The 25,669-nt window shown below is 33.7% G+C and overlaps 1 protein-coding gene across 2 annotated transcripts in view; it reads left to right on the forward strand.

Moving 5' to 3' along the window:
• Positions 1–25,669, forward strand: part of LOC121057126 (cilia- and flagella-associated protein 47-like) — a 302,279-nt gene that overhangs the window by 109,389 nt on the left and 167,221 nt on the right. For both annotated transcript variants that reach the window (XM_040530883.1, XM_040530892.1), the window contains 6 exons: positions 1,584–1,660; positions 3,799–3,944; positions 9,394–9,502; positions 11,441–11,667; positions 14,358–14,538; positions 25,466–25,662. In XM_040530883.1, the coding sequence (XP_040386817.1) occupies positions 1,584–1,660; positions 3,799–3,944; positions 9,394–9,502; positions 11,441–11,667; positions 14,358–14,538; positions 25,466–25,662 (937 nt within the window). The remainder of the gene's footprint in view (positions 1–1,583; positions 1,661–3,798; positions 3,945–9,393; positions 9,503–11,440; positions 11,668–14,357; positions 14,539–25,465; positions 25,663–25,669) is intronic.

The following is a 25,669-nucleotide window of genomic DNA, read 5'->3' on the forward strand; positions in this document are numbered from 1 at the left end:
AGAGACCCAATAGCTACCAATGCTGTACATGATAATTGTTTGGTATAAGCTGGTTCATCAAATTTTACTGCTGGGGAAAATGACTTTTATGTGTGAATAATATTAAACCTGAGTCTAGAACTGAAAAAGCTACTTGCAGTAATTTCTTTTAGATGCATTACAGTATTTCTTTTCTGCATCTATGGATTCTTACCTGTGCTTATTGTAAATTAAATAAAACTGTCCTTCCATAAATGTAACTGCACAGTCTCAACTCCTGTCAACACTGGTAGAATTGTTTGTGAAGAAGGATAGAAATAAAATATAAAGTAATATCAAGGAAATAAGATGGTAAGATGGGGGGGATGAGAATAAGCAAAGATTTTAAGTTTTTTTTTTCTTTTTTTCCCAAGTATATGTGTTCTTTTCAGGTACACTTGAAAAACAACATTGTTGTGAACTGAGTAAGGTGTTTAGGTTAAGGTTCATCCTCTTCATTCATTCCTTTCTCAGACAAATCCTTGATTGCATTCTGTTGTATGGTTAATTGCACTGTTAGCGTATATAGACCGTTCCTGTAGCCTTGGTGTCAAAGAGGTGTGGAGGGACAGGCTGTTCCCAGGCTTTCTTATCCCCTTTTTTCAGGGCTATAACCTTGTAGAAAAGAACCTTGCATGTGAACTAAATTAACTTTTTTTTTTCCCATGAAATATGCAAATGTTCCACTGTCTATGTTGCATTTTTTCTTAAATAATTGTGCCCTGTTTCCTCTAAGAAAAAATGATGGGTTAAAAGTTTTAAATGTTTTGTGTAATACTGATGCAGTTTGGGAGCAGTGAAATTATTTAAGTATCTTTGAGACTCTATCAAAATGTATGTTTTGAAACAACATAGGGCATCTTGGAGACTAGAAATATTTATTTCAAATACTTAAATTAGAAAGTTGCATTTAGTGGTAAACTTTTCTAATTTATTTAGAGATTATTTTTTTCCTGCTAAGGTGTAGTAGGATTAAAGTCATTGCCATTCTATGATCCAAGTAGAAATTATGAGGTATCTTTTAAAGCTAATGGTCTATGCCATTAAATAAATAGGATTTTTAGATGTATTTCTAGAGTAGCTTTTACAGGAAACATTGCAAATCTGTTTTGAAGTCAAATGTCAGAGGAATGCAAGGCTTTGTCACCTCAGGATGTACCAGGGAACAATTCTTTACCTACTGCAATAGAATACTGAAATGGTAAAGAGAAGAACTGGGACTGAATTCACCAAAAAATATTATTGGTCGGGAATGTTTTTGATTGACAAATTCTAATTGTATTTTTTAATATGGAGTTTTGTTTATAGATTACTGCAGGGATGTTATACAACTTAATTGAAGGAAGCACATTCTAGCTCTGCTGTAAATATGACTACTAACTTAAGTGAAAGAGGTGGTACCTGACATTATTGATAAGTAGATGGTTCCAAAATGTTTGTTGCTTTTGTTTGAAACATTTGCTTTTCCAGTATTTATGTCTAAAAGGGGGAAAGAAGCTATCTGTTAGGAGAAATAATAGAAATCTCCAAATTTACTGTATTGCTTTCTTTTTTTTTTGTTCTAGTTCTGAAAATAATGTAATAAATTGTAAAAACAGTGCACTGCCTAATGAGTCAAATGAAGAGAACAACTTTAATTGCTGTAAGTACCTCTATACAACACACCTTATGTCACTACAGTAGCAATCAGAGAATCTGCATAAGCAGAGTTTTGACATCTAAAATATGCTCAGAACTTATTATTTATAGCCGTGTATCATCTGGTATTTTTTATTTTATTAATTGAAATGATTTCTAAAGCTGCACTGTAGTCCTAGTGACTTTAACAAATAAATATTTATTTTTTTTAATGGCCCATGTATTGACTTCATGGCAGTTTGATGTGGAGTCTTTTCAGCATACCTGAGTTATTTTCAAAAATACTCATAAAGAGTGCAATTCTTGCTTTTGTTTCCTATGAAACGTCAGTCAAAAGTTCTGTAAAAACATACGAATCTGGAGCTGTAGCCTTTTCTGAGACTGTCAGAAGTCCACTTGAGCAAAATTTTGCCTTATGAAATTAATGTTTTCCTCTTGGGATATATCGTTTGCTTTCCATGAGGCCATGTGGAAAAGAGATTTGTAATATGAATCACCTAGCTCTTCAATTTATATTGATTTCTCATATTGTTTTCTGAGATGTGATTAACAACCAACTAATACAAAGTTCATAAAAATTAAAAGTATGTACCTTAACTAATGAAGTGGTGTACCAAAACTATGTTTTTGCTTCTTGTGGAAGTGCACTTCTGCTTTGAGCATACTTCTTGATACTTCTCCCTGTAGCGTAGCAAACAAAACCCAACTAAGAGTCTTCCACATATGTTTTCTTCTGAGACAATATTATTGTTAAGGGTCAGGAGGAGTCCTAATTGGAGAGCAGTAGGAATCAGAAAATATTTTTGTATTTTTTCTTGAAGCAACCATAATAAAGAACAGAACTGTCAAAAAAAATATCTTAAATTATTTAATAAATGTACTTCTTTGGTGATTGTTTTAATTTTGCACAGTCCAGAGAACAGGTGAGGAGGGAGGACTCTCACAAGACTAATTCAGTCTGTACCACAGTTTGACGTACTTTGAATGAGGAATACTTGAACAGGTGACAAGTTTAGGAACTGTTACCTTACATAGTCAAAAATTTACCATATGTGATGAAAGGGTAAAAATGGGCTTTGGGTTCTGTTGGTGATTGTTTGGTTGGTTGGTTGGTTTTTGTTATTGTTTATGTAAGCTTTGGAAATATCAGTTTCACATGCAACTTAGCTGTTTGTTGAAATGCGAATTTTGGGAAATTCCTATTTTTATTTGGAAAACAAGCTGGACTATGGAAAGAAAAGGTAGTCAAGGGTGGGAGGGTAGAGGTTATGGCTTTCATTAGTGTGGTTCTTGGATTTTGGGAGGGAGGTGCTAATTCACTGACATTTAAGTAGCCAGAGTTTTGCATAATTTTCTTATGTAGCTGTGCTTGAGCCAGGGCGGGTTGGACCAGAATGCCTCCAGAGGTCCTTTCTAACCTCAGCTGTTCTGTGATCTTCACTTTTGGTTGCCTGCACTTTTAGGACTGAAAACGCCTAGTTTTCTCTCCTAGTTTTCAGACTGATGATCTTTCTAGAAGGTTAGGCAGCTAAGGTAGAATGAAAGTCAGGCTCTGAAGTACTCTGCATTACCAAAATATGCTTTGGAGAGAAAAAACACTCGCTAAGAAAGTAGTCTGACTCACAGATTCACCCATAAGATTCCTCGTATCTTAGGAAGAAAACACTTTATCAGCATTTTTTTTTTTTTTCCTGAAAGCAATACTAAGAAAGTAAGCTTTCCAGAACTTGGTTTTTGTGTATTCCAGAGGACTTCAGGTTATAATATAAAATGTAGTTTCTGCCACTGGGGCAAGATGGTTCATTTAAATAGCATTAAACTGTACTCTTCTTACTGGCAAGAGGAGTTATTTGCTTATAGGCTGTACATCTTTAAAGAGTTTTTTTGTTTGTTTGTTTTTTTGATAGAACAGTCTGATTTCCCTGGTTTTGCTTCAGTGCATGGAATAAGAACACAATTAATTAGCAAAATGAATGCAAATAATACAGCATGCAATATTGCAGCATATTTACACAAGTGTAACTTCAGAGTACGTTAAATACTGATTACTACAGTATCCTTATATATTTAAATTCAGGCAGATGCAGTATTTTGCAACTGGTGCTGTTGTATCTAAGCAACCATTAAAACTTATTTTAACAGCTGACCAGTCCAGCCTCCTGCATGAGTTCTTCAGTCCAATGGAAAAACTATTCTTGACAGCGAGAAGTTCTGCAGGCTTAGAGATTCACTTTCTTCCGTTTAATCTGGAAAAACGTTACTGCACTGTCATTCTGGTTAATGAACTGGTAAGGATGGAAAATATGTTTTGCGAGTGGCTTTCACGTGATAGTCTAGTCAGTTCAGAAGACTATTTCTGTAAAACTTTAAGATGTTTGCCAGTTATATATAAATACGGTAAATGAATATACAAATCTGTTATGTACATATGTTCACATAATGTTTTTGCGTGCATATGCAACTATAAAGATGTGATCTGTGTGCAGACTTTTGGAAATGAAAATATGAAAACCTTTTCTCTTTCCATATATATATATATATATATATATATATATATATATTTGAAGTAAAATATTCCTATAACTCTTTGGGGGAAACATTGCTAAAAAAGTTGATCAGAGGTTTGCATAAGTTACAAGTTTCAACTAAGAAATTTAAACTAAAGTTCACTGCCCTTTTATGTCCACAAAAGAAATATGGAATTTAAACCTTTGTCTTAATATGGGAGCAAGAATAATGCTTTTGGATGAGATATAGACGGGGAAGAAATGCAGTCTTTACTGTATCTAGGATAAGATGCCAAAGTAGAATAATAATAATTTTCCTTGCTCTGTCTCTCTCCACCCTCACCCCCCCCCTTTTTTTTTTTTTTTGTTTAAATAATGCTGTCCAAATTCTGTTCAGTCCTTGTCATCAGTGTAAGGAAGTCTGTTGAACAGGTTGTACCTGAATACTAACTCTGTTGCTGTTACTGTTCAGTTTTTTCTTGATTAATGTAATCTGGCATTTGACATATGTTTTTTAACTGGAATTGATTTCATCAAATTACCAAGACTCAGTTTTGACCAACTTTCAGCACTTAAAATTTGCACTCCAACTCCTTTGATGTTCCTGTAATCCTTTATCTCAGTGGCCACAACCTTCTTATTTCTGTCTTTTATCCATCATTTCACCTCTTAATGTGCTGTCATTGTTTTTCAACACCCTATTGTTTCTCTAAACTTATTTTACATGTGGTTGATCTCAAGGCTTGCATTCTCCTTCTTATGTCCATAATATTACCTCTGTTTCAGCTTTCCCTCTGTGTAATTACATGTATCTGCCATTCTCTCTGCAATGTTTTCATGATTTGTGACAATATATCCCAAACTTAATTATTTATACTTTTTCTCCTCCACATTCTTAGCTTCCATATTCTTCCTTACTATAGAGCAAGAGACTACTGCTAGTGTTTAGTGTTTTTGTGTTTGGTGTTTGTTTTTATTGTTTAACCGTGACTTTGGTTATGGCACCTTGTCTTCATAATGTTCTCCTTGCTTTAAAAAGAAAATATAACTTACGCAATGATGCCTAAGCCTGTATATACGATCCTATTCAACCGCTATTCAAACCAACCACTGGCTATTTTTTTTTTCTTCTTTAAGAAAGAAAGTCACTTGGTTGGAAGCCTTAAGGAACATACTGTTTTGTTGTGGTTTAACTCTGGTGGGCAGCTAAGAACCGCACAGCCTCTTGCTTACTACACCATTTTCATCAAAAATGCAAAACACAACAACATACAGGGCTCTACAGAGGAAAGTAGCTGCATCTCAGCCAAAACCAGAACAAGTTCATTTGAGTTTCTTGAAAATAAGTGGAGTGAGAGATGAAGGATTTTCTTTTAACAACTACAGTCAGACAGTGAGCTTATGCCATAGCATTACCTTACTGGCACCAGGCAATTAGCTACAAAGAGGTTATATAAATGTCCCTCTGTCAGAGGAGTGTTATCTTTGTTCACAGTTCTGTGAAAAGAAATCCAACCCAGTGCTCAGCATTATTCAAAAAGAGATTTTTTTTGGGGGGGAAGAAATAGACATATAAATGAGAAACCTCAATATGCCCTAAGGAGCTATGGTGTACACACCTTGCCTATTGTGTGCAGTTCTAGTCACTCCAGCAAACAGTATAATAGGAATCAGGGAGGAAAAAAAAAAAAGAAAAAACAAGAAGCAAGAATGATAAGAAGTATATAATGGTTTCTTTATGGAGAAAGATACTAAAAAGAAATTAATTTCCTTCAGTTAAAAAAAGAGACAGTTAAGGGACATGAAAGATGCATAAAATTATGAATAATTTGCAGAAAGTTAATAGAGCGATTGTGGCATGAGATACAAACTGAACCAAATGAAGTACTTTTTTGTATACAATTATTAATCTAAGTCAACTGTCACAGGACACTGGTTGCTCTAAATGTTAACTAGTTCAAAAGAACTGGTGGAGAACATGGAGGCTGGGTCCACCAGTTTTAATTCAATATAATGATCTGGATGCAGTCTCTACCCTAACCTACAGTTTTCTGGGAGCAGATCTAGGAAGGATCATTTTCTACATGCTATGATTTTATAGTCTCTGCTGTTGGCATTCTTGCTGTTTGTTTTCTTGTTAGGAGCAGAAGTATATGCCCTGACAGAAAATAGGAGTCTCATGCTACATTAGGGATTTTAACAACTAAGCTGTCTAGTCAAATGAAGAGAGGGGAAATGGAGACATGCTAATGAGAGGAAAGTAAATCAGAAAGAGATGTGATCAGAGCTATTGACAGTTAATGTTTCTGACAGCCTCTAGAAACCATTGAGGGTTATCCCCAGTGGTGATGTAGAAACATCTAAAATTTGACACCTGGCTTCTAGTCACTTGTCATAGCAGAAAGCATTAATGCCTCTGAGGAGACACTCATGTCCTGTATGGTAACTATTCCTGGAAGACCTGTTCATTTAAGCTTAACTGGTTAGGTGGGGTGCATTTAAAGGCTGCTGAATGTGTAATAAGTTTGATATGTACAACCTTGGGCTAGGAAAAGGCAAGTCCCATCCACATAATTGTATCATATATAGTAAAACGTGGAACCTCCTAGGGAAAGATGCAAAACAGCTATCATGACTTGTACAGTGATGACAGGTAGAAATTGGCTTTAAGTATTGTGTATATGGCTGCAATATCGCTATTGCACCGTTTTCTCATTGACGAACAATTGTAGCTGTATGACCAAGCTGTATGATGATCAAATGGTTTCGTATGCTGATGGAGCTTATATTGTTCAAATACGGGCTTTTGCTGTTTATAATCTAATAAATCATTTAATTTAGCATTTCTTTCTACATAACTTTCCTAATCATTAAGACAAATGGACAAAAACAGCAGTCAGAGTCAAAATGTAGCTTCATTACAATAAACGAAGATGTTGAGATCCAAACACTAGATAGACTTGAATCTGACTAGGAATCCTATGTATCACTGCATCAACTATATACCTGTAATAAAAGCAAGAAGCTATATTGTGTCAAGATAGTTGGCCTACCTGTTTTTTTTTTTTTTAAAGAGTCCGTATGTTAACTTTTCTAGTGTTTGAAATGACAGAACAAGTTGTTTAACATTTCTCAAAGTTTTGTTTCCATACTTCTTTGTTTTTAAGAAAAATCAAAAGTGATATTATTTAAATTTTCAGCATATGTCTTTTCAGAGAAGGAATTGTATATTGGGTAATATAAGTGGGTTGTTTTTTCTCTAGATTTTTGTTCCTGGGAGATAATCTAAATATGAATGACCTTTGATTTCAATGATAGTCATTTACGAAGTCATAGTTTAAAATTGTCACTCCAGATTTTCACAGGTAAATGTCTAATATGAAATTAAATGGTTTGTTTAAAGAATACTTTACTCTCTGTTGTTCTTAATTACTGACTTTCATGGAAACTGCAAATTCCTAGTAGCTATCCATGCTTTTGCAATATTATCTAGCAACAGAATTAGATAAATAGCTTATTCAACAGATATTTTATTGATTTTTTTTTTTAAACATTAAGCCCTACCTAGAAAACGTTTACGCAAGCCTTTGCAGCTCATGAAAACTGGAAATATAAATCATGAAAACCATGGGGTTCCCAGCTAAATTTGCAAAATACAGTATGATACCCATTCTGCTGAGAAAACCTCAGCAGGAAGAAAACAGGATTTGCATTTTATGGAGATCAAAAAGCAAGATTTCTTCAAAGCAAGAAGGGAAATGAGGAAGTTTGTTCCTACATACGAGTATGTTGATGTCAGTGATGACAAAAAAAGTAATTGATAGTAGAATGGCAACCTAGCAACCAGTACCTTCATGAAATTAGTTGTATGTGCTGCAAGCTTGTGAACTTGTTAGTGGTCCTTATGGAGTCAAAACACTGTGTCAAACAAGAATAATTTCTGTTTAAATTGGTTCCCAGGAGTGGCTATTAGTTTGGATGTGGGAAACCTATTTTCCTGTAGGTTTCTTTAATCCTTCTCAAGGAAGATTTGTCTGAATTCTTGAACCAAGGAAGGGGAGAAAATGCCATCAAAGTTCAGTAGTTTTCCTTCTGCTGTGCTAGAAACATAACTGCAATGTTTTTGGCTTTAGCATAAATATTTGATGATGCTTTGAATAAAATAAGAAGCAGGTATATTTTCTGTTATTGACCAATATTAGAGTGAAAAAATTGCATTGGCTGACAGATGAACTAACAGATATAAATAAATAACTTCCCTCATATCTGGAATGAAGAATATATGTCAGAAATGCAGTTTTAAGGCATGATTTTACAGAATATAGTTTATGGAAATATGAGTTGACTTTCTGTGGTAAATTATGTGTGTCTAGTCATAGCAACATTTGACCCTCTGCCTTGCAATCAGTAGAAACTAAAGTTGTACAAAAGTTTGCAGTAAACTGCAAGAAGTTAACAAAGCAATAGTGTTATGTCTATTAAATCTCCTGGTGTATGTATATATGTACCTAATTTAATTACATTTAGTTTTGGGATGTTCTCTTTGTAGTCTTTGTAGTTTAGAGTGCTTTTAGTGATTTGTTTTTAATACTTTTCTGTTTTTATTTGCTCCCCCCCCTTTTTTTTCCTTCTATTATTCAAGTATTATTTCTCTGATCATTAATTTATACTTTCCTCTATGGGAAATTATTGTCTTCCTTTGTTCTGGGTCATATTTATGCTTATTTTCAAGCTTCTATAGGGATTTAATTATTTTTGATGAAATAGAAGTGTTACTTTCTCAAAATTACAGTAACCATTTCCTACAAAGTGAAAAACATTGAAGACAACTGGTATATAAGTTTCAATATATGCAGCTATAGTACATAATTAGAATTCAATTTATCACCATATTTGTGACTCAGGGTATTCTCATTCCATTAAATATGATATATGATCCATCATATATGATGAGTTGGAAAGGATTCAACTTGTTGAAACTTCTTGACTTTTCAGATTTAATATTCTTAATTAAAACCATTTGGATATCATAGCAGGGTTTGAAATTATATTTTTTTCTATTTAAACATAGTTCTAAAATAATGGTTCTCCTGGATATGGAAATTATTTTGCAAGCCAGGCCTTCAGTGTTACTAGGTTATCTTTGTTTTCAGTTTTAATATTCTGCCATTTTCTTTTCTCCATGAGTTCCTTTAAGAATTATGTGTATGTGTATGTTTCTGTGTTTCAGATTGGAGAATTTGTATACCTGGTAGAAGGAACAGGTGATATACCTTTACCTTCAGGACTGCTTCCAATGGATAGTCCAAATGTTTTGCATATTAGCAGCACATTAGAAGGTAAAGTAAATTGAAGTGAGGGCAGCAAAATAAAGCAAATCATTGTTTGTAAATATTCTTTTCTGTTAAGATTCATTATATGTATCTGGTATAAGCAGTTGTTGGTTGTGAAGTGTAAGAAAGTGTAAGAAAGGTATTACAATGTAAGTATGAGATGTTTCTTTTAATGTTGTCCAGTCCATTCTCTTCAGAGCAGCAACGATCTGGTTATTAGTTATCTTATTGGACTTGTATGTGAAGTTGTTTTTAACAGTCTATATCAATATTTTTTCATATTTTCTCTTCTATTTCAAATGTAGTCTGTAGCCAGATAAACCAGGACAAGTCAATTTACCTAGAGTTTTTCTACTTTTAGAACACATGAATATTGTATTAAGTATTGTGATTTGACAGATAATCCAATACTTTTGTCTTCAAACAACCAATGATAAACTGCTGTCAGTCCTATTTCAGACCCGGTGTGGCTATTATTCAGTAGGAAGTTAATTAACTGTCTTTCTGCTTGTTACTAAATGTAGATTCAGACACCAACTAATCTGAAAATAATTATTAGGTATATAGCCTGTTTCATTGATAGTGGTTCAGACATACTTCTCCATGACTGCGTCTGGAGGTATGAGTTATTTGGCAGAAAGGGGGAAAAGGGAATTGAGAGGGAGGGGCAAGTTTTAATGTTTTTTTTTTTTTTTTTTTCCAGGATGTTCTCAGGCAGGACAGTTTTTAACATGCTACAAAGATCAAAAAAGAATTAACATGTCTAGGTCAAAATGAGGCATTTAGGAAAACATGAAACAATTTCTAAGCCACTGCTCTCAGTGCACCTCTAGTGATATTTTGTATTATAGCATTTTAGCTATTCTAGACTTTTCCTGGAACTTCCTGCCTATTATAAGGTTTTACCTTTACCTTTTATCTTTGGATTAGTCTGCTCAGAATCATGTTCATGAGATCTTCATATCCTGGGAGCTTTTTATCTCAGCCATTTCAAGCCAGATTGGGCAGAGATCTGATTTTGTGGACCAACTCTACAAAGTAAAAAGTATTCACTGGAAAAAAATACAGAGATGTACATCAGTTATGAAACTTTCTCTGCTATGCGTCAAAAGCTAACCAGAGCAGTATAAGATTATTTTGATTTAAGGCACTTGCATGAATTATCAGAAATCTACACACCATTTCTCATTTATTAATGTAAGCTCTCTTATCTGTCTCCATTCCTTTTCTGTGAAGGGTAAAAATATGCTGCTCTTGGCATGCATTTTGCCAAATAAGATCGAACATTGTTTTTCTAAGATCTTTTGGTACTAGTGCATGCGTAAAAGCTCTCACCCACAGTTTTCCTTTCCAAGATTTTTTTTTTTTACTGATATTTCTAAATATGAATGTGAAAATTTGAAGTAAGTTAAGTGTATGTACAGGAGAGATAAGGAAACGTTTGTTGGTATTTATTTCAGAGAGCTTTAGTGAGAACTACGGATTTCAGAACAGTCTACTTAGAAACACTTTGAGTTTTGCCATCTCTGATCAGGATTATATTGATGATGACTCCTTTTAGGAGCAATGCAACATCATCTAGAGGAATAAAAGAGTGGTCGTGTTGTATAGGAAACAGAAAGATTTTTTTAAATTTTATTGCCATTGCAGTAGTAGTAACACTGAAGTCTGGGATTTTTGATTAACCATGAAAAGCAACTTCTATTTGGATTTCAGGTTGTATCAATTTTTATTTCCTTGCTATGATTAAAAATAAATAAATTTTTTATGGAAGTAAATAGCATTTACTGGAGAAGTAGCATGTAACTAAATCTCAAAGGAATTTTGTATTCAGGTTTTTCTTTGAAGGTTAAGGATTTTAAGTACTCTATGAAGTTACAGTAGCAGTTGACAAATATTGTTTTTTGTTGTTGTTGTTTATTTATTTATTTTTTATTTAAACAGGTCCAAGTGCAGCAGAGCCGGTTTTATATTTGAAATGCAGTCTTGAGCAGACTCTTGAAGAAAATCTCAGGATTCCATTGATCAATGAATCAAGAGAAAGGGCTCTGGCTATTGCTGCACAACAGCAAATGTCAAATATTGAATATGAAAGAAGAAAGATCACAGAGACTCTGGATAGCAGTAGCATCCGAGTTGCAACTGCATTGCTAGGGCTGTCCAGAATAGAGGTGAGAATCACAGAAATCTGGTCCTAGAATTATTTAGCTGTTCTTGTTTGTAAGAATGAAATTTTAAAGTTTCAGAAAATAGTCTAATGAAGATTATTATTTTTTTAACATATTCTGCAATCCGACAGTTATTAATCCTCATTTCCCTCACACAATTTGAATGTTCATTCTGAAGTTGCTTCCTCACTCATGCTATTAAAAAGTCATCCTTTAAGAAATGTTAGCTGCAGTTAAAAAGAACATTGGTGGTTTATTTCAGTTAGCTTCTGAAAAATACATATTGATTAAAGAATCTTTTATATTCTATGTATTGATGTCTGTATTAGTGTCCTTATGCTCATTTTCATAAGGAATGAAAATTCTCAAACAGAATTTTTATTTTTTATTTTTTAAATTATTTTGTATAAGAACAGACATATCAAAAATAAATTGAGGAGCAGGAAAGACTTTTTTCTTGTTTTGCAATCAATACACCATACTTTTGGAAAGCACTGGATCTTCCTTATAAGCTATATCTCCCTATCTATACATAATTCCAACCTAGGGGTATTTTCCCAAGAATTCAGCATCTAGAAACAAATCCCTAGATAGTCCAGTAAACATTCAAATAGTATTTGTGAATGAATTTATAATAGCAATACTCCCAATTAACCAAACTTTTTTTTTTCTCATATAGAATTCAAATATAGATATCTGTGGATTATGCTCAAACTGTTATTTTATTTTATTTGATTTCCCATGTGAACCTGATGCTGCCTGGCCTCGGACAGTTGGCTAGGAAGTTGTATGTTATTCCAGTTTTTCATCTGGACTCCTTCCTGAGTATGGTTCCCAGTGCTGCATGATTCCCAGTGCTAAGGGGAGAGAATTTTCCCTAGAGTCTTGAGATTGTTAAATTTATGCCTTTTTGTTTACAGATAAGTTTAAGAAGTAATACAAATCAAATTAGTTAATATGTTTGTCATGGGACAAGAATTGTAGCCATGTAATCTAGACTCAAATATTTTTGTTTTGGATTATACCTACTACACTCCTGTGGTGACATTTTATAAACTTTTCTTAACCAAAGTCCTTTAATATCACAGCCAGTTAACAAAGACTTGATGAAAGACTTGACTGCTCCGAAGCTGTGTATTTAATTGAGATGGAATGTAATGGTAATAGTCTCCTTATGACTAGGTATGCTAAGATCTAACACGAGTGATAAAATTACTTGTATTGAAGAACAGTGGAGAACAATTAGTTATGAAATGTGTAATGATGGGTACTACTGAATAAATAATCATGTGAGAAGTGAAAATAATATGCAAAAAGACATGTTTTGTTTCATGTACAGAAAATCTTTTAATTGCTCATGAGAAATAAAATAAAGTAGTTCTGCTATATGCTGCCGTAGAAAAAAACTTAATTTAAAAATATTTCTCAGTATGGAAATCCACTATGCAGATAAATTTCTAAAAAGTGTTCTTATCATTCTTTTTGTTATGAATTCTGTCTTGCTATCTGTATAAAAGTGAGAGTATAGAAATTCTGTTGGCATTTATTGAAGAAACTTCTTTTTTGAGGGGGGCTTCTGCTCTGCAACTTAATTCGGAGTCGAAGTATTCTTTTATGTTCATTGTCTAAATATCCCCTCCACCATTCCTGACCAAAAAAGACCCTGTCCAAAGTTTTTATTAAACTGTAACTTTTACTCATGTTCACTTAAATCCCATTGAAAACAGTAATAAATGCCAGCTGTATTTTGAAGTTAGACTGGATATACATCTTCAGGAATGTATACTATGTGTTTTTACTTGACCTGTATGCGTGGTTGAAAATACTGGCTATTTTTGTACAGTGCTTTTACACCTTTTCCTTGCTGCAAGAAAGAGAGATCTATTTTGATTGTCTTTGATGATTAGAGTTACTACAGTTACTAAATTTGTTGAACTTATCATTTATCTTGAGCATTGCAAATATACTGTGTTATTGGATCAAAAATTGAAATTGTGAGCAAGTCGCGTGTTAAATCATTGCATTCTTTCAGTAATGATTTCCTTCAGGTGTCTAATTTAGTTTTCATTATGAGATTTAGATGCCTCTTTTGATCTTGCCTTTATGTATTGTGCTAAAATTTTACTAAGATGTTTCATGCTGTGAATTAGCAATGCCTTTTACCAGAAGGAGGAGCTTGTTTGTCCATAAAATTAATTCTAAATGCTTTGATTTCTCAAAAATATTGTCAACATTTGAATATTAAAATTAGCACAGTTAACTATACAGTAATTTCTTACAGAATGTCAAAATATTTTTTCTTTTTTCATATTTTTCATTAATCAGAAATTTTATGGATTAAAGAAACACCTGTCTACATCTGAAACAAAGTACATTTTTATTTTAATATTTTCTCTCTTTTTTTTTCTTCTCTGAGTATCTTTAAAGGGACATAGAGTGGTTTCTGAGTAGGTGTTTTTACTGTAAATCTCAAAACGTTATTTTAAAATTAATGCTTCAGACACATGACATCTAGAAAATTGTACAGAACAGTCTTTATTTAGGAGCATCTCTCAACCATTTCTATATAACTGGACTAATTACCACTTTACAAGTTATGGAATTCCGCATTTAAGCCTGTATCTTTATATTTCTTAACCTGAAATTATTAGGAGATGATTGTTCATATGTATACATTATTCCTTCACTTGCAGAGATGCGAACTCCTAAAACCTCATAAATTCCCACCAGAGTTGAAGTATGTGGATTACAGCGTACAAGTGAGCATGCAAGAATTCTTTGACGTTCCTGAGAAACTCTCTATTCCAGTGTTGGCATCTAGCAGAGTTAATTTGAAAGTTCCGTCAGTAAAAGATGTTTCACCAGAGAAAATAGGTAAGAATATTCATAAATATAATGGATTTGATTTGTTCTCCCAGAGAAACTGTTCTCCTAAGATATCCTAAGCACATATAGAAAATGGACTTTCTCTCAAATCCTATACTGAAATCTTAAATGTTTTCTTATTTACTTGCTCACATTTTGATCCCTGTTTAACTAGCTTTTAAAATGATTTATGTAAACCTATATAGCATTCTAGGTTGTATTGCATAAAAGAACTAGACCAAAAATTTATGTTTATATTTACCTGATCTGCACACATTTATATCACAGTTAATGCGTTGTCCCAGAATTATCCAATAACAACACAGACAAATATTTTTTAGCTTTGCTGGTTCACATTAAGTAGTAATTTCCTTAGTAAATTTAGTAAAGGCTTGAAATATGGTTAATCTATTAATGTGAAAAATCCATAGATTCTTTTTATTGCTTATAAGTCTTGATAAGTAGACTCCTTCTGTAAGTCCCTGTACTTTTCAGTGGCACTTGGAATCAATCATGTGCTTTCACAGCCTATGTTTTTATACTCGTTGCACCCCATGCACTTTTGGTTTCTTTTCTGGAGGAAAAATAAGGACTTCCTGACAAGTCAGAAATTGTTACAGAATTGTTCTATTTAGATTATAGTATCTGTGCTGTAAAAAATTTTAAGGTCTCTCAGGCACATTTTCAGAAAGGTGAAAATGCAGTATTAAAAGCAAGTAGACTAGTGGTCAGTAGAAGCTGTAGAATAGAGGTATCACAAGTTGGAGGCTAAAATATTTCTTGAGTGACAGGGTGTTTAAATCCTAGTTAAAATTATTTTGTTGTCAGTTTTTAAAAAATAATTGCCTGTGTTTGTAATAATTGATGTAGAGGTGAAATTAAAAAATTGTAAAGGCTTTGTTGAGTGGTGTAGGGTATTCTTTGGATTTTACTGTAGAAATGGGGAAAATCATCCAAGAAAGAGAGTAAAATCTGCACAGATAAATCTAATAATGACATGATACTGTGCTTCCATCATAATCTCAGAACAAAGGTTGATAACTGTCCAGGTGTCAGGTCACTATTACTTAGCAGCTTCTCAAATTATTTTTGCATTTTTTTTAAATGTGGATGAACATATCTGAAAAAATTAAAATATAAATTACTAAAATATAGTGAAAAAATACATTAAAGTAAGGAAGTGGTTACTTTTCTCGTAATTTGTGCTGATTCTTTATCCATCGAAGGAAAGTATATAAAAAAAAAAAAAAAAATCCAAAAGAGCTGCAGAGAATACAATCTCTCTCTCTCTTTCTCCCCACACACACTTAGAATGTGGGAGCAGTATAAATGTCTGGCAAACATTTTAAGAACTCTGTTAACAAGGAATTAAAAGGTAAAAGTCAATGCCACTGAACATATTTTATTGTAAAATAGATCTTGTTAAATAAGCTTATTAAATATTTGACAATATTACAGATTTAAGATATAAGGAAGAATACAACATGTTTATCTTGCTTCCAGTACGACATCTTGACCAAAACCAAAACAATATACTTGTCTGGAACAAAAATAAGAAGCTAAGCAGATTGAAAAACTGGAGGATTTTTTAATATTGTTATTGATTCATTGCTGGAGAATCATCAGAAAGTGAGCCCTCAGGAATTAGTTCTTGCTGGACAATTTTAACCACTTTCCATTACCAATTTGGAAAATTATATAATTATATAATTTTTTATATATCAACTTCATCAAGTTAGTAATGGCAGATTTTGTGAAAAAGTATTTAGTTGGAATAGCTACATAACCTATGTATTTTGGTGCCATCAAGCATATGGAAGTATGTGTTGGGAATAGACTGCATGCTAAAACATATTAGACACTGGTTTTGGAAAGACTCAGAGTTCTTTCGATTGCACCTTGAGTACCCGTCCTCTTAAATCTCCTCTTAAAGATACACAGAATGTAACTTTTGTTCTTTGCTAGGTAAAAATTTTGGTATGTAAGAAGACTACATACCACAGAGATTTATCACCATTGCCTTTGAACATCATCCTAAGGGCTTTAGTAACTTCAGATCATCAGAAGTAGCCTAGGAAGTAGTTTAATCCCAGTATATAGCTCAGGTAAAAAGTAACTGAAAATAAAAATGTTTTTCTTTATAAGCCAAAAGATAATGAGTTTGGGGATGTAAAAACTCAGGTAAGGCATATTTAACCTTGAAATAAGTTTCTTTTTTCATAGCACTGTATATTAGTAAAGAATGAGAAGGCTAAAATGTCAAGTGGAATTCAGATAACGTCTCCAGATTTTAAACAACAGAGAAGCAGCGTCCCAACGTACCTCCATGTTTCACTAAACAGACAAGTTGGTGGTTTCCATGGATATATCATGCGCAGAAATGTTTTGACTCTTGCTTCATCTGTCTCATTATGTGCGTATTTCCAGAGCAAAAACAGTACAAGTTACAATTAGTTCTAGGTTGTAGCTAATGGTTTCTGTCCCTTTGTTTTCCTTTCTTCCATCCCATGCCGTAATCCCTTACTAGTCAGAAAGTCATTAAAGTCATTATTAGTCAGAAAGCCACTTTTGTGGCTGGTGATAAAAGAAAGAAGTGGCCTTCCTTTAAGTGAGAAGTTAAGTGAGAAATTGTGCGATGGCTAAAGCTATGAACACAGGGAACACCAGCCAGTACAAAACAAAAGGCCTGTAAGGCTGTCTATTAGACTGTAAGCTATGGTAAAAGTTTCATTCACTATTATGCAGCTATAATAAGGAATACAAGCTATTATTACAAGCTATTATAGTTCTTATCAAACCTGTCTTTTCTACTGTTTCCTTCCACCCCCCCCCAAAAAAAAAAAAAAAAGAAAAAAAGCTTCAACTTTCTTAATTTTCTCTGATTTCGTTAAAGGGTTGTTGTGATAAGCTTTTCAGCAACATAACCAACAGGTTTAATTAAGTGGCTGTCTTACTACACAGACCCCCTTTGTTATAGAACAGACTTTTATGTAACCAAGTGGTTTAAGGTACTCTTGGCCTACTTTTTCCCCATAAACCCTTTGTGTTTTCTATTTATTACACTGTGAGCAAGGCTAAATGTGGAAATAGCAAGATACAGTTGTGTTATGAGTAGTTATTTGCATGTGTCATGCCTGATGTTGATGTTGGAACAGGAAAGTTATTTTTTCATGTTTTAGGCCTTTATGTGAGAATAGGGGTTTCTGCTATTGTTATTATTAATTGCATAATGGGATATAAACTTCATTTCTACCGGTAATTATGAACAGTACATAGAATGCACAATATAATTACATTCTTCTTAAAAAGAATGTTATTTATTATTTAAAGGAGTGCAGTAAGTACCCATATTGGCATGACTGTTGAATTTTAGACTGATATTTTGATATTTACTGGCAATTTAAAAAAACAAACAAAACAAAACAAACAAACCAAAAAAACCACCAGACCTTAGAATACCTAAAATCCCATTCGTTAGCAAAGAGGGTCACGGTTTTACATTCTACCCCAAAATCTACATCAGAAGCAGCAAAAAGGCACACCTCTAAACTGTGTTAATTTATGAAAATGTTATGCATGAATAACCAAGTTTACAATGCAGATCCAATCTCAGTATTTTTCTTACGTAAACTATAATTGTAGTTAGAAATATGATATGTTCTCATTGCCATACTGACCAATAAGTAAAGTGCAGAACAACTAACAGTCTTCTTTCTGTGACTTTTAAATGATGTCTTCTCACTTTCTCACTCAGCATTGGTTTTAATCAGAACAGTCTCTCTCTCCTTTTTTTTTTTTTTTTTTGCCTTTCACTAAAGCAACTTCCTGAGGCTTTAAATCTATTCTTCAATAAAGTGTTATCAGTAATTCTGTTATTTCATCCTAGTGTTCCATGGTCCACATGCTACATAACTTTTCCAGTATCTTATTTGTTGTTGTTGTTGTTTTGTTTTGTTTTATAAAGCATAAAGTCTTAATCTTTTTAAGCAAAATTACATAGTTACTGGTCAAAACACAACTTTGTTATATTTTCATTTTACTGTTTATATTCTGAGGTTTTATTCTAACTCCTTATCATGTTAAGACCTTCAGAGTTCAGTTCTATGATTTAACTGGCAGTACAGTAATAAAAATTTAATTACATGTGGTAGTCTTAATCATAGAGGATAGCGAGCCAGAAATGGGATTAAAAGTGTAAAGAGTAACATTCCTTTCTTTCTCTATACAAAGAATTAAAAAAAAAAAAAAAAAATTTCAAAACGTGTCTCTGAAAAATGATGATATAGGTCTTTATCCTTACAAGTTTCACAGCAGCTACATTTATTATGTGTATATATTAGTAGAAAGATGTTTTAGTCTTGCAGAAGTGAGAAGAAATTAAATATTAGACTGGATGATTTTCATTTGTGTTTAATACCTGCAATAGTTAATTCAGTGGAGAATATCTGCTTTTGCTAGTGCTTTTTGTTGTTTTTGTTTCGTTTTGATTTGTGAAAAACTTTTTGAAGGCCTTTCATGTATGCTGGAGTGTGAATAGGCTTAATGCTGTGGTGAAGAAAGTTGTTAATCCTCAGAAAACATATCAGAGCTTCCTCTACCTCGTTCTCTGTTCAGAATTTAGTATTGTCCTTCAGAAGATTCACGGAAACCTGGGGTCTGCCTAAATGAAGAATTTGTGGATAGAAAGAGAAGGCTTCAAGCTCACTTGGCAAATGAAATCTGTAGGGCTGAGGATGCTGATATGTGATTTAGGTTTTCATCAGTGAATGCTGACAACCACTTACATGATTGTCAGTGTTAAGGCTTATCTTTGTCTTTGCAATCTTGACACAATTACATTTGTGAGGCACAGAAGGTACTGCTTCTCTAAAGGCAGTAATAGATCTCGTGTTGTCAGTTCCTGTTTCTCATCATCACCAGTCCTGAGAGAAGACTTTGGACTCTTTTCATTTTAATTATGTGCATATTTGGACTTGTTCCATGCTGTGACTGGAAGGACTGCTGTGCTGTCCCAGTGGCATTCCCTGACCACCTTCTAAAGCTGAAATCACAAGAAACTTTGAATACAGAGAGAGTTTTTATGGCTCTCAAAAGTTGTAACCTGATAAGTATCCATCTGCCTTCATATATTCTGTGAACCATTAGGGTAAAGTGATTTAATAATTAGAAAACTTTGCTGTGTTTTTTAAAGATACAAGTTTTATAGATTTTTAATATAATTTCATTACTTTTAGAGTTGCCAGAGTCACTAAAATGCTCTTAGTAATGCACACACATATATTTATAATCTATTTTTTTTGTGTTGTCTAGAAATTTCCTACCATGCAGTCATACTTTGTAGATTTTTTTTAAAGGAAACAACATCTTTCCTTAAAAAATTCTAGATTACAGAAAAAAAAAAAAGGAATGTGTATTACGATGTACTATAGAAATCTCTAGCCAGCACTTCTTGTATTCGGCAATAAGCCTTCATTACTAATTTTGCATTAACTTGTTCTTTTGTAGTAAATGATATAAAAAGTTGTCTCTGAGTCTCCGTGTGTAATATTTGCTTATGCATTCAGTACACTTCTTTTTATTAGTTGTGAGCAATCTTCTCTGCTTGTAGGAAATTTTGCTTAATCTCCTTCTCCTTCTTCTCTTTCCTTCTGTTGCTTACTTTTTAAAAATCCTGTCTCAGACACTTCCTTCTTCTAGTCATGTATACATATATTACATTTTGATATATTTAAATTTTAGGCATCTATCTTTGACAGATCTTATCTCTGTTCTTGTGATGTAATATACAGAGACTTAAAAATTTTATTCCAGCATATTTTTCCAAATGTAATACTTTATAACTTGGCTAACCCTAGGGACTGTGTATCAGGTGACTTAAGAACACCTTAGTTTCACTATCTTTTTTAAGTTATATTAAGTAAACTTTTTATTTGGCAGCATTTCAGTTGCCCCTTGGCATAGTTACTGTGTAGCCTGCTTATCTCTAAAGCTTTTACAACTATTCTTTAGGAATACTGAGGGGCCATGTTTATTAAAAAGTAATCAACGACAACAAAATAAGCAAAAACAAACAAAGAAAATCAAGAAACTATTCATTCTACTTTATTGTAGTGCCACGCACCAGTTTCTGAATTTGATACATGTGCAAGGCTGCTGAGTATTTGTGACAAGACTGAAAAATATCACTGCCATTTGCATTTTTAAATCAATTAAGAAAAAACTGCTTCCATTCCGTTTCTTTTTCCAGCATAATCTTCCTTTTTCCGGTTGATTTAATGTATTTAAATTTTTGCTTAGATGTGTAAGGATGTACTGTATTTAAGTGGAGAAAAGAATCACTAATCAGTTAGTGGGCTTCTCAGAAATTCTTCTGTTGTATTCAGATAGAGCTAAAAAAATAATCAGCAAGTGAATGTGCACAGTGATAGCAAAAATTTCAAAACATATCAGCACTCATTAAGGGATGTAAAAGAATGGTTGCTTTTTCAAGACTACTGTGTAGAGTGAGGTTCTAATTCAGATAAGTTCATTTGAAGACCTGATACATAAACAGAAATCAGAAGAGTTCTGGGCTCTTCAGCATGGTTGCTTATTTAACCTTACAGGAGTCTGTGCCTGCAAATTCAGTCTTCAGTTTAATGTAGCCAATTACGTGTAACATGTGCGGTGTCAGAGGCTGAGTTAAGTTCACTGTGAGATTGAGCTTTGACTTTCTGAATAGATATTACCATCATTACTGAATAAAAGCTAATAGAACATGTAGATAGCTGACTAACTGCTGAAGACATGTAGTTTCCTACCACTGGAAATTATGCCAACAGATTGTGATATAAAAGAATAGCATTTCTATTCTAGCCCTTATCCTCCTCACACAAATTATAATAGGCCTAAATAGCAATGAATCTACAATGTACTATTTTTACTAAAATCCAGCATATGTTTTTCATTTCATTCTAATGTCAACAAGAAGTGAGATTTTTATTTTATTATTTTATTTTATTTTATTTTAAAGGTACTGTTCATTGGCTAACACATTTAGAGTATTAACTTTGAATTCAAGTCAGGCAGACCTAAAATGAAGAGTTGTAGGATTTTTAAGAACCAAAAGACATGGGCTTTATTGATTCCAGATAGTGATCAGATTGTCTTTTGTACCAAATAGATGGCATAAGATGCTAGCCATTTGCTAGAGAACAAGACCAACACCTACATGCTGTAAATTAGTTTTCCAAGAATGTATGGTCATATTACACCAAAAGTTTTACTTTTGCAAGTGCCCTTGTTTTGACAGCTGTTTAACTTCTAAACCCAATTCAGATTAAGAGTCAAGTAAATGTTTCCCGTAGGCATTTATCTAACACAAATCTATAAAATGAAACTTCTCATAAAGTGTTTTATTTCCTGCTTTTAAAAGTCCTTAGTATGTAGCATGTTTGACCAAGATATTGGGTGATGAAACTTGCTTGCACTTCTCAGCACAAGAATGTTCAAATTGTTGTTCCTTCTCTACCCAAAGCATTTCCTCATTATCAGACAACAAACTGCCATGGGAAGACTTCTTTGCTTAGCCAGCTGAGCTGAGAGAACCTATGAATGATTGGAGCTCCTATGAATGACTGGAGCTCAGATCAGTAATAAAGGCAACCACGACTGTAGCAAAGTGATTAGGATGCTCATCCAAGAAGGAGAATCTAGGGCCCATGGTCCAAGAGCTTTTTGCCTGTTTCATGTGAAATCAGTCCCCACCAAACAATGCATGTCCTGTCTAGAGAGGGAAAATGTACCAGCAACCGGTATTGTTCTGCCTGATTTTTCACTGTCAGAGAAATGCTTGCAGTCTCATTCATTTCCATGGATGCAGGCTCTGCTTCCTGTTACATGGAAATAATGCAAGGGCTGCTGGCCATTGCTTACTGTTACTGCTTTTGTCCCAGAAATTGTAAGGTCAGTTGTGACCCTATGGATTATTTTCATCTTTTAACTAACTCCTAATCTAATCTTTGCTGCATATTTTACAGGACTGGGTAAGAAGAAAACATGCTAAAATGAGATTTTTAAGCCCAATTTAGTTTATGGCATTTAAAATTTGCATGAAAAAAAAATGCAGAAAAGAAAAAAACAACCAACCTTCATGTGTAATTCACAAGGAAGTGGTTTCTGTAATCATTTTGATTTGGAGATTCTTTCTCACTCCAGAAACCATATCTTATATCATAATATATCATATAAAATAAACATGACAAATTCACTTACTTTCCTTTTCATTGATTATAAGTGTTTTAATTAATCAAGTAACTTATTATTCAGTGTGATTTTTTTATACATAGGAAAAAATATTTCAATGAAAGTGATGCCAAACTGAATATTATAAAAATAAAATGCATGGAAGACTTTGTTTGTTTTTTCTCCTATAGGAAGCATTTCTGATTGAAAGTCCGATTCATTGAAAGACAAAGAGGGGTCCAATTCAGTGAAATTAAACCCTGAAAATTAGTAATTGAAATTTCCATTTAGTGCAGGAAAGTAAAATTCACCCAGAAATATTTTTGGAGCTTCCAATACACTGCACTGTATTTCTTCAAATGCATGTTTACAATCTACTGTATTTTGAAATACAAGCATTTAAAATGTGTACTTAAAACTTTAAGTATGTCTTTTGTTTCAATATCCTAATGTAATTCTTAGAGAAAATTGAGAACTGTATTCATGAACTAAAGAATGAACAGTTGTGTTCCTTAAGTGCCAAACTCTGGTCACTGTTGTGGAAGATAGCTAATGGGGATAATAGATTGCTGACAAAATTAAAAGTAATAATAATAATAATAAAGGAAAATAAAAAAGTAGTAATTCAAAAATTACCAGGTTATTAATCTTGTCTTTAAAAAAGACTAAACAAACTAATTTATTTCAGAGAGGGTTAAACCTGAGGTGCAATTTATCATCTTTTTGATAGCCTAGTAATGTTGAAAGATTAATACTGCCATTCATATGATTTCTCTCTTGAACTTTGGTTATTTTTGTGAAAAAAGTTAAGTACAGATGACATAAGGCAACAAGAGAGCTTCAATTTGCTGTTCATTTGCAGAGAGGTGAGAACTGAATACACGAGGAACACCACTTAATGAAAGAGAATGAGCAGCATTGCAAATAAAGATTGATTGCACTTTCAAATTCCAGTTATACATAACAATAGAGAATAAGCCACATTAAAGGAAGAAGAAGAGAAACTCCACAAGAATTAGCCAGGTGTTCCCCCTTAGAGAGAAGTGAATTGTTTACAGAGTTTTATCTGTAAGTTTCTGTCATGTCACTACATTGTCTCTGACCTTCCTCATTATCTTTCCAATGAGGGCTTTTGGCATTGGTTTCTAATCTTGGAAAGTGCTGAAAAGAAATGGTCTTTGTTAAATATAAAACTACAGGGAAGTTGTTACAGCTGCAGTCTTCAGTTTTTCAGGTTCCTTAGAGGCTCTTGGGAAGGTTGAATGGAACTCTTTTGGTGGCCAGTCAATGGCATTTGTAACGTGCCTTCCCTTCTCCTTTGTAAAGTGTCCTAAAAGGGCTAGTGAAGGGGGCAGGATACCGTGAAAGTCTTTGATTCTTTCTACAAGTGAGAGCAGAAGGCGATGTCTCTGCAGCAGACATTTTAGATCTGGCTATTTTCAAATGCAGACAGCATTTACATTGCTTCTTCCATACTCTAGGGATTACTGTGGGGAATTTTTCTTACATGCACTGGATTGGGCAAACTGGACTTCTTATGATTGTTGCAGTTTAACCCCAGCAGGCCGCTCAGCACCATGCACCTGCTCACTCACTCTCCCCAGGAGGGATGGGGGAGAGAATTGGAAAAGTAAAAGTGAGAACTCATGGGTTGAGATAAAGGCAGTTTACTAGGTAAAGCAAAAGCACCATGCTCGAACAAAGCAAAACAAGGACTTCATTCGCTATCAGCATCATTCCCATCAGCAGACAGATAAATATTCAGCCACATCCAGGAAAGCAGGGCTCATCACGTGTAGCAGTTTCTTGGGAAGACAAATGCCATTGCTCTGAACATGTCATCCTCTCACCCCCTTCCTCCTTCTTTACCCCAGCTTTTATTGCCAAGCATGGTGCTATGTGGTATGGGACATTGGTCTGGCCAGTTTGGGTCAGCTGTCCTGGCTGTGTCCCCTCCTAGCTCCTTGGGCACCCCCAGCCTCCTCACTGGCAGGGCAGTGTGAGAAGCAGAAGAATCCTTTGGTCTGTACAAATGCTGCTCTGCAACAACTGAAAACACCTGTGTGTTATCACCATTCTTTACATTAAAACTCCAGAACACAGCATTGTATGAGCCTTTCTACAAAGACAATTAACTCAGCCAAAAGCAGAACAATGATTTAGTTTAGTTTGGACACTTCAGACCTTCTTGGAAACCCAGACGTTCAATCCAAAATTGTGCATAGGAAATGTCTAACAAGGAGCTCTCATACTAACTACTAAATTTAATAGAATTCCAGTTATTATTGGGGCTACCAAATAAATTCTGTTGTCTCCAGTGTCTTTCATAGTAACTGTTGACCGAAGTGTGTGTTTGATAGTAACTACTGTACTTTTTTTGATATTTGCAACAATTCAAATACAATAAACTTGTCTATTAGGTTTAACAGATCTTTTAAAATACTCCTCTCTGTAGCCTACTAAAGACAATAGAAAATGTTGTTTGGAAGTTTAAATCCATCTTTTTTTTTTTTTTCTTTTTTTTTTTAAATGAAAACTTGGCCATTCTTACATTATAATATTCCTGAAACAACATTGCTCATTTTCAATTGTTGTAAGTACTACTGTGGAGAATCTCCTACAGTTTATTGGAACTCTCCAGATCCTGCATGTAAAATCAATGTTTCTGAAAAGTTTTGCTACATTTCACTGTTTTTTGTTTGTTTGGTTTTAGATGGAAGTGACGCAGTTGAACTTCCTATAAAATTCATTCCTCAGTATGCTGGTTGCTACTGCTGTGAGATTCTCTTGAAGTCCTCCCAGGATATTCGTGTCTATGTGATTAAATGTGTAGTGAATACAAACCACGCTGAAGCAGAGATTGAATTTCTAACTCCAGCTTACCAGGCAGTGATTCAGGATATTCCAATAGTAAGTT

Source organism: Cygnus olor, chromosome 1 (genome assembly GCF_009769625.2).
Source record: "Cygnus olor isolate bCygOlo1 chromosome 1, bCygOlo1.pri.v2, whole genome shotgun sequence".
Taxonomy (NCBI): Eukaryota; Metazoa; Chordata; class Aves; order Anseriformes; family Anatidae; genus Cygnus; species Cygnus olor.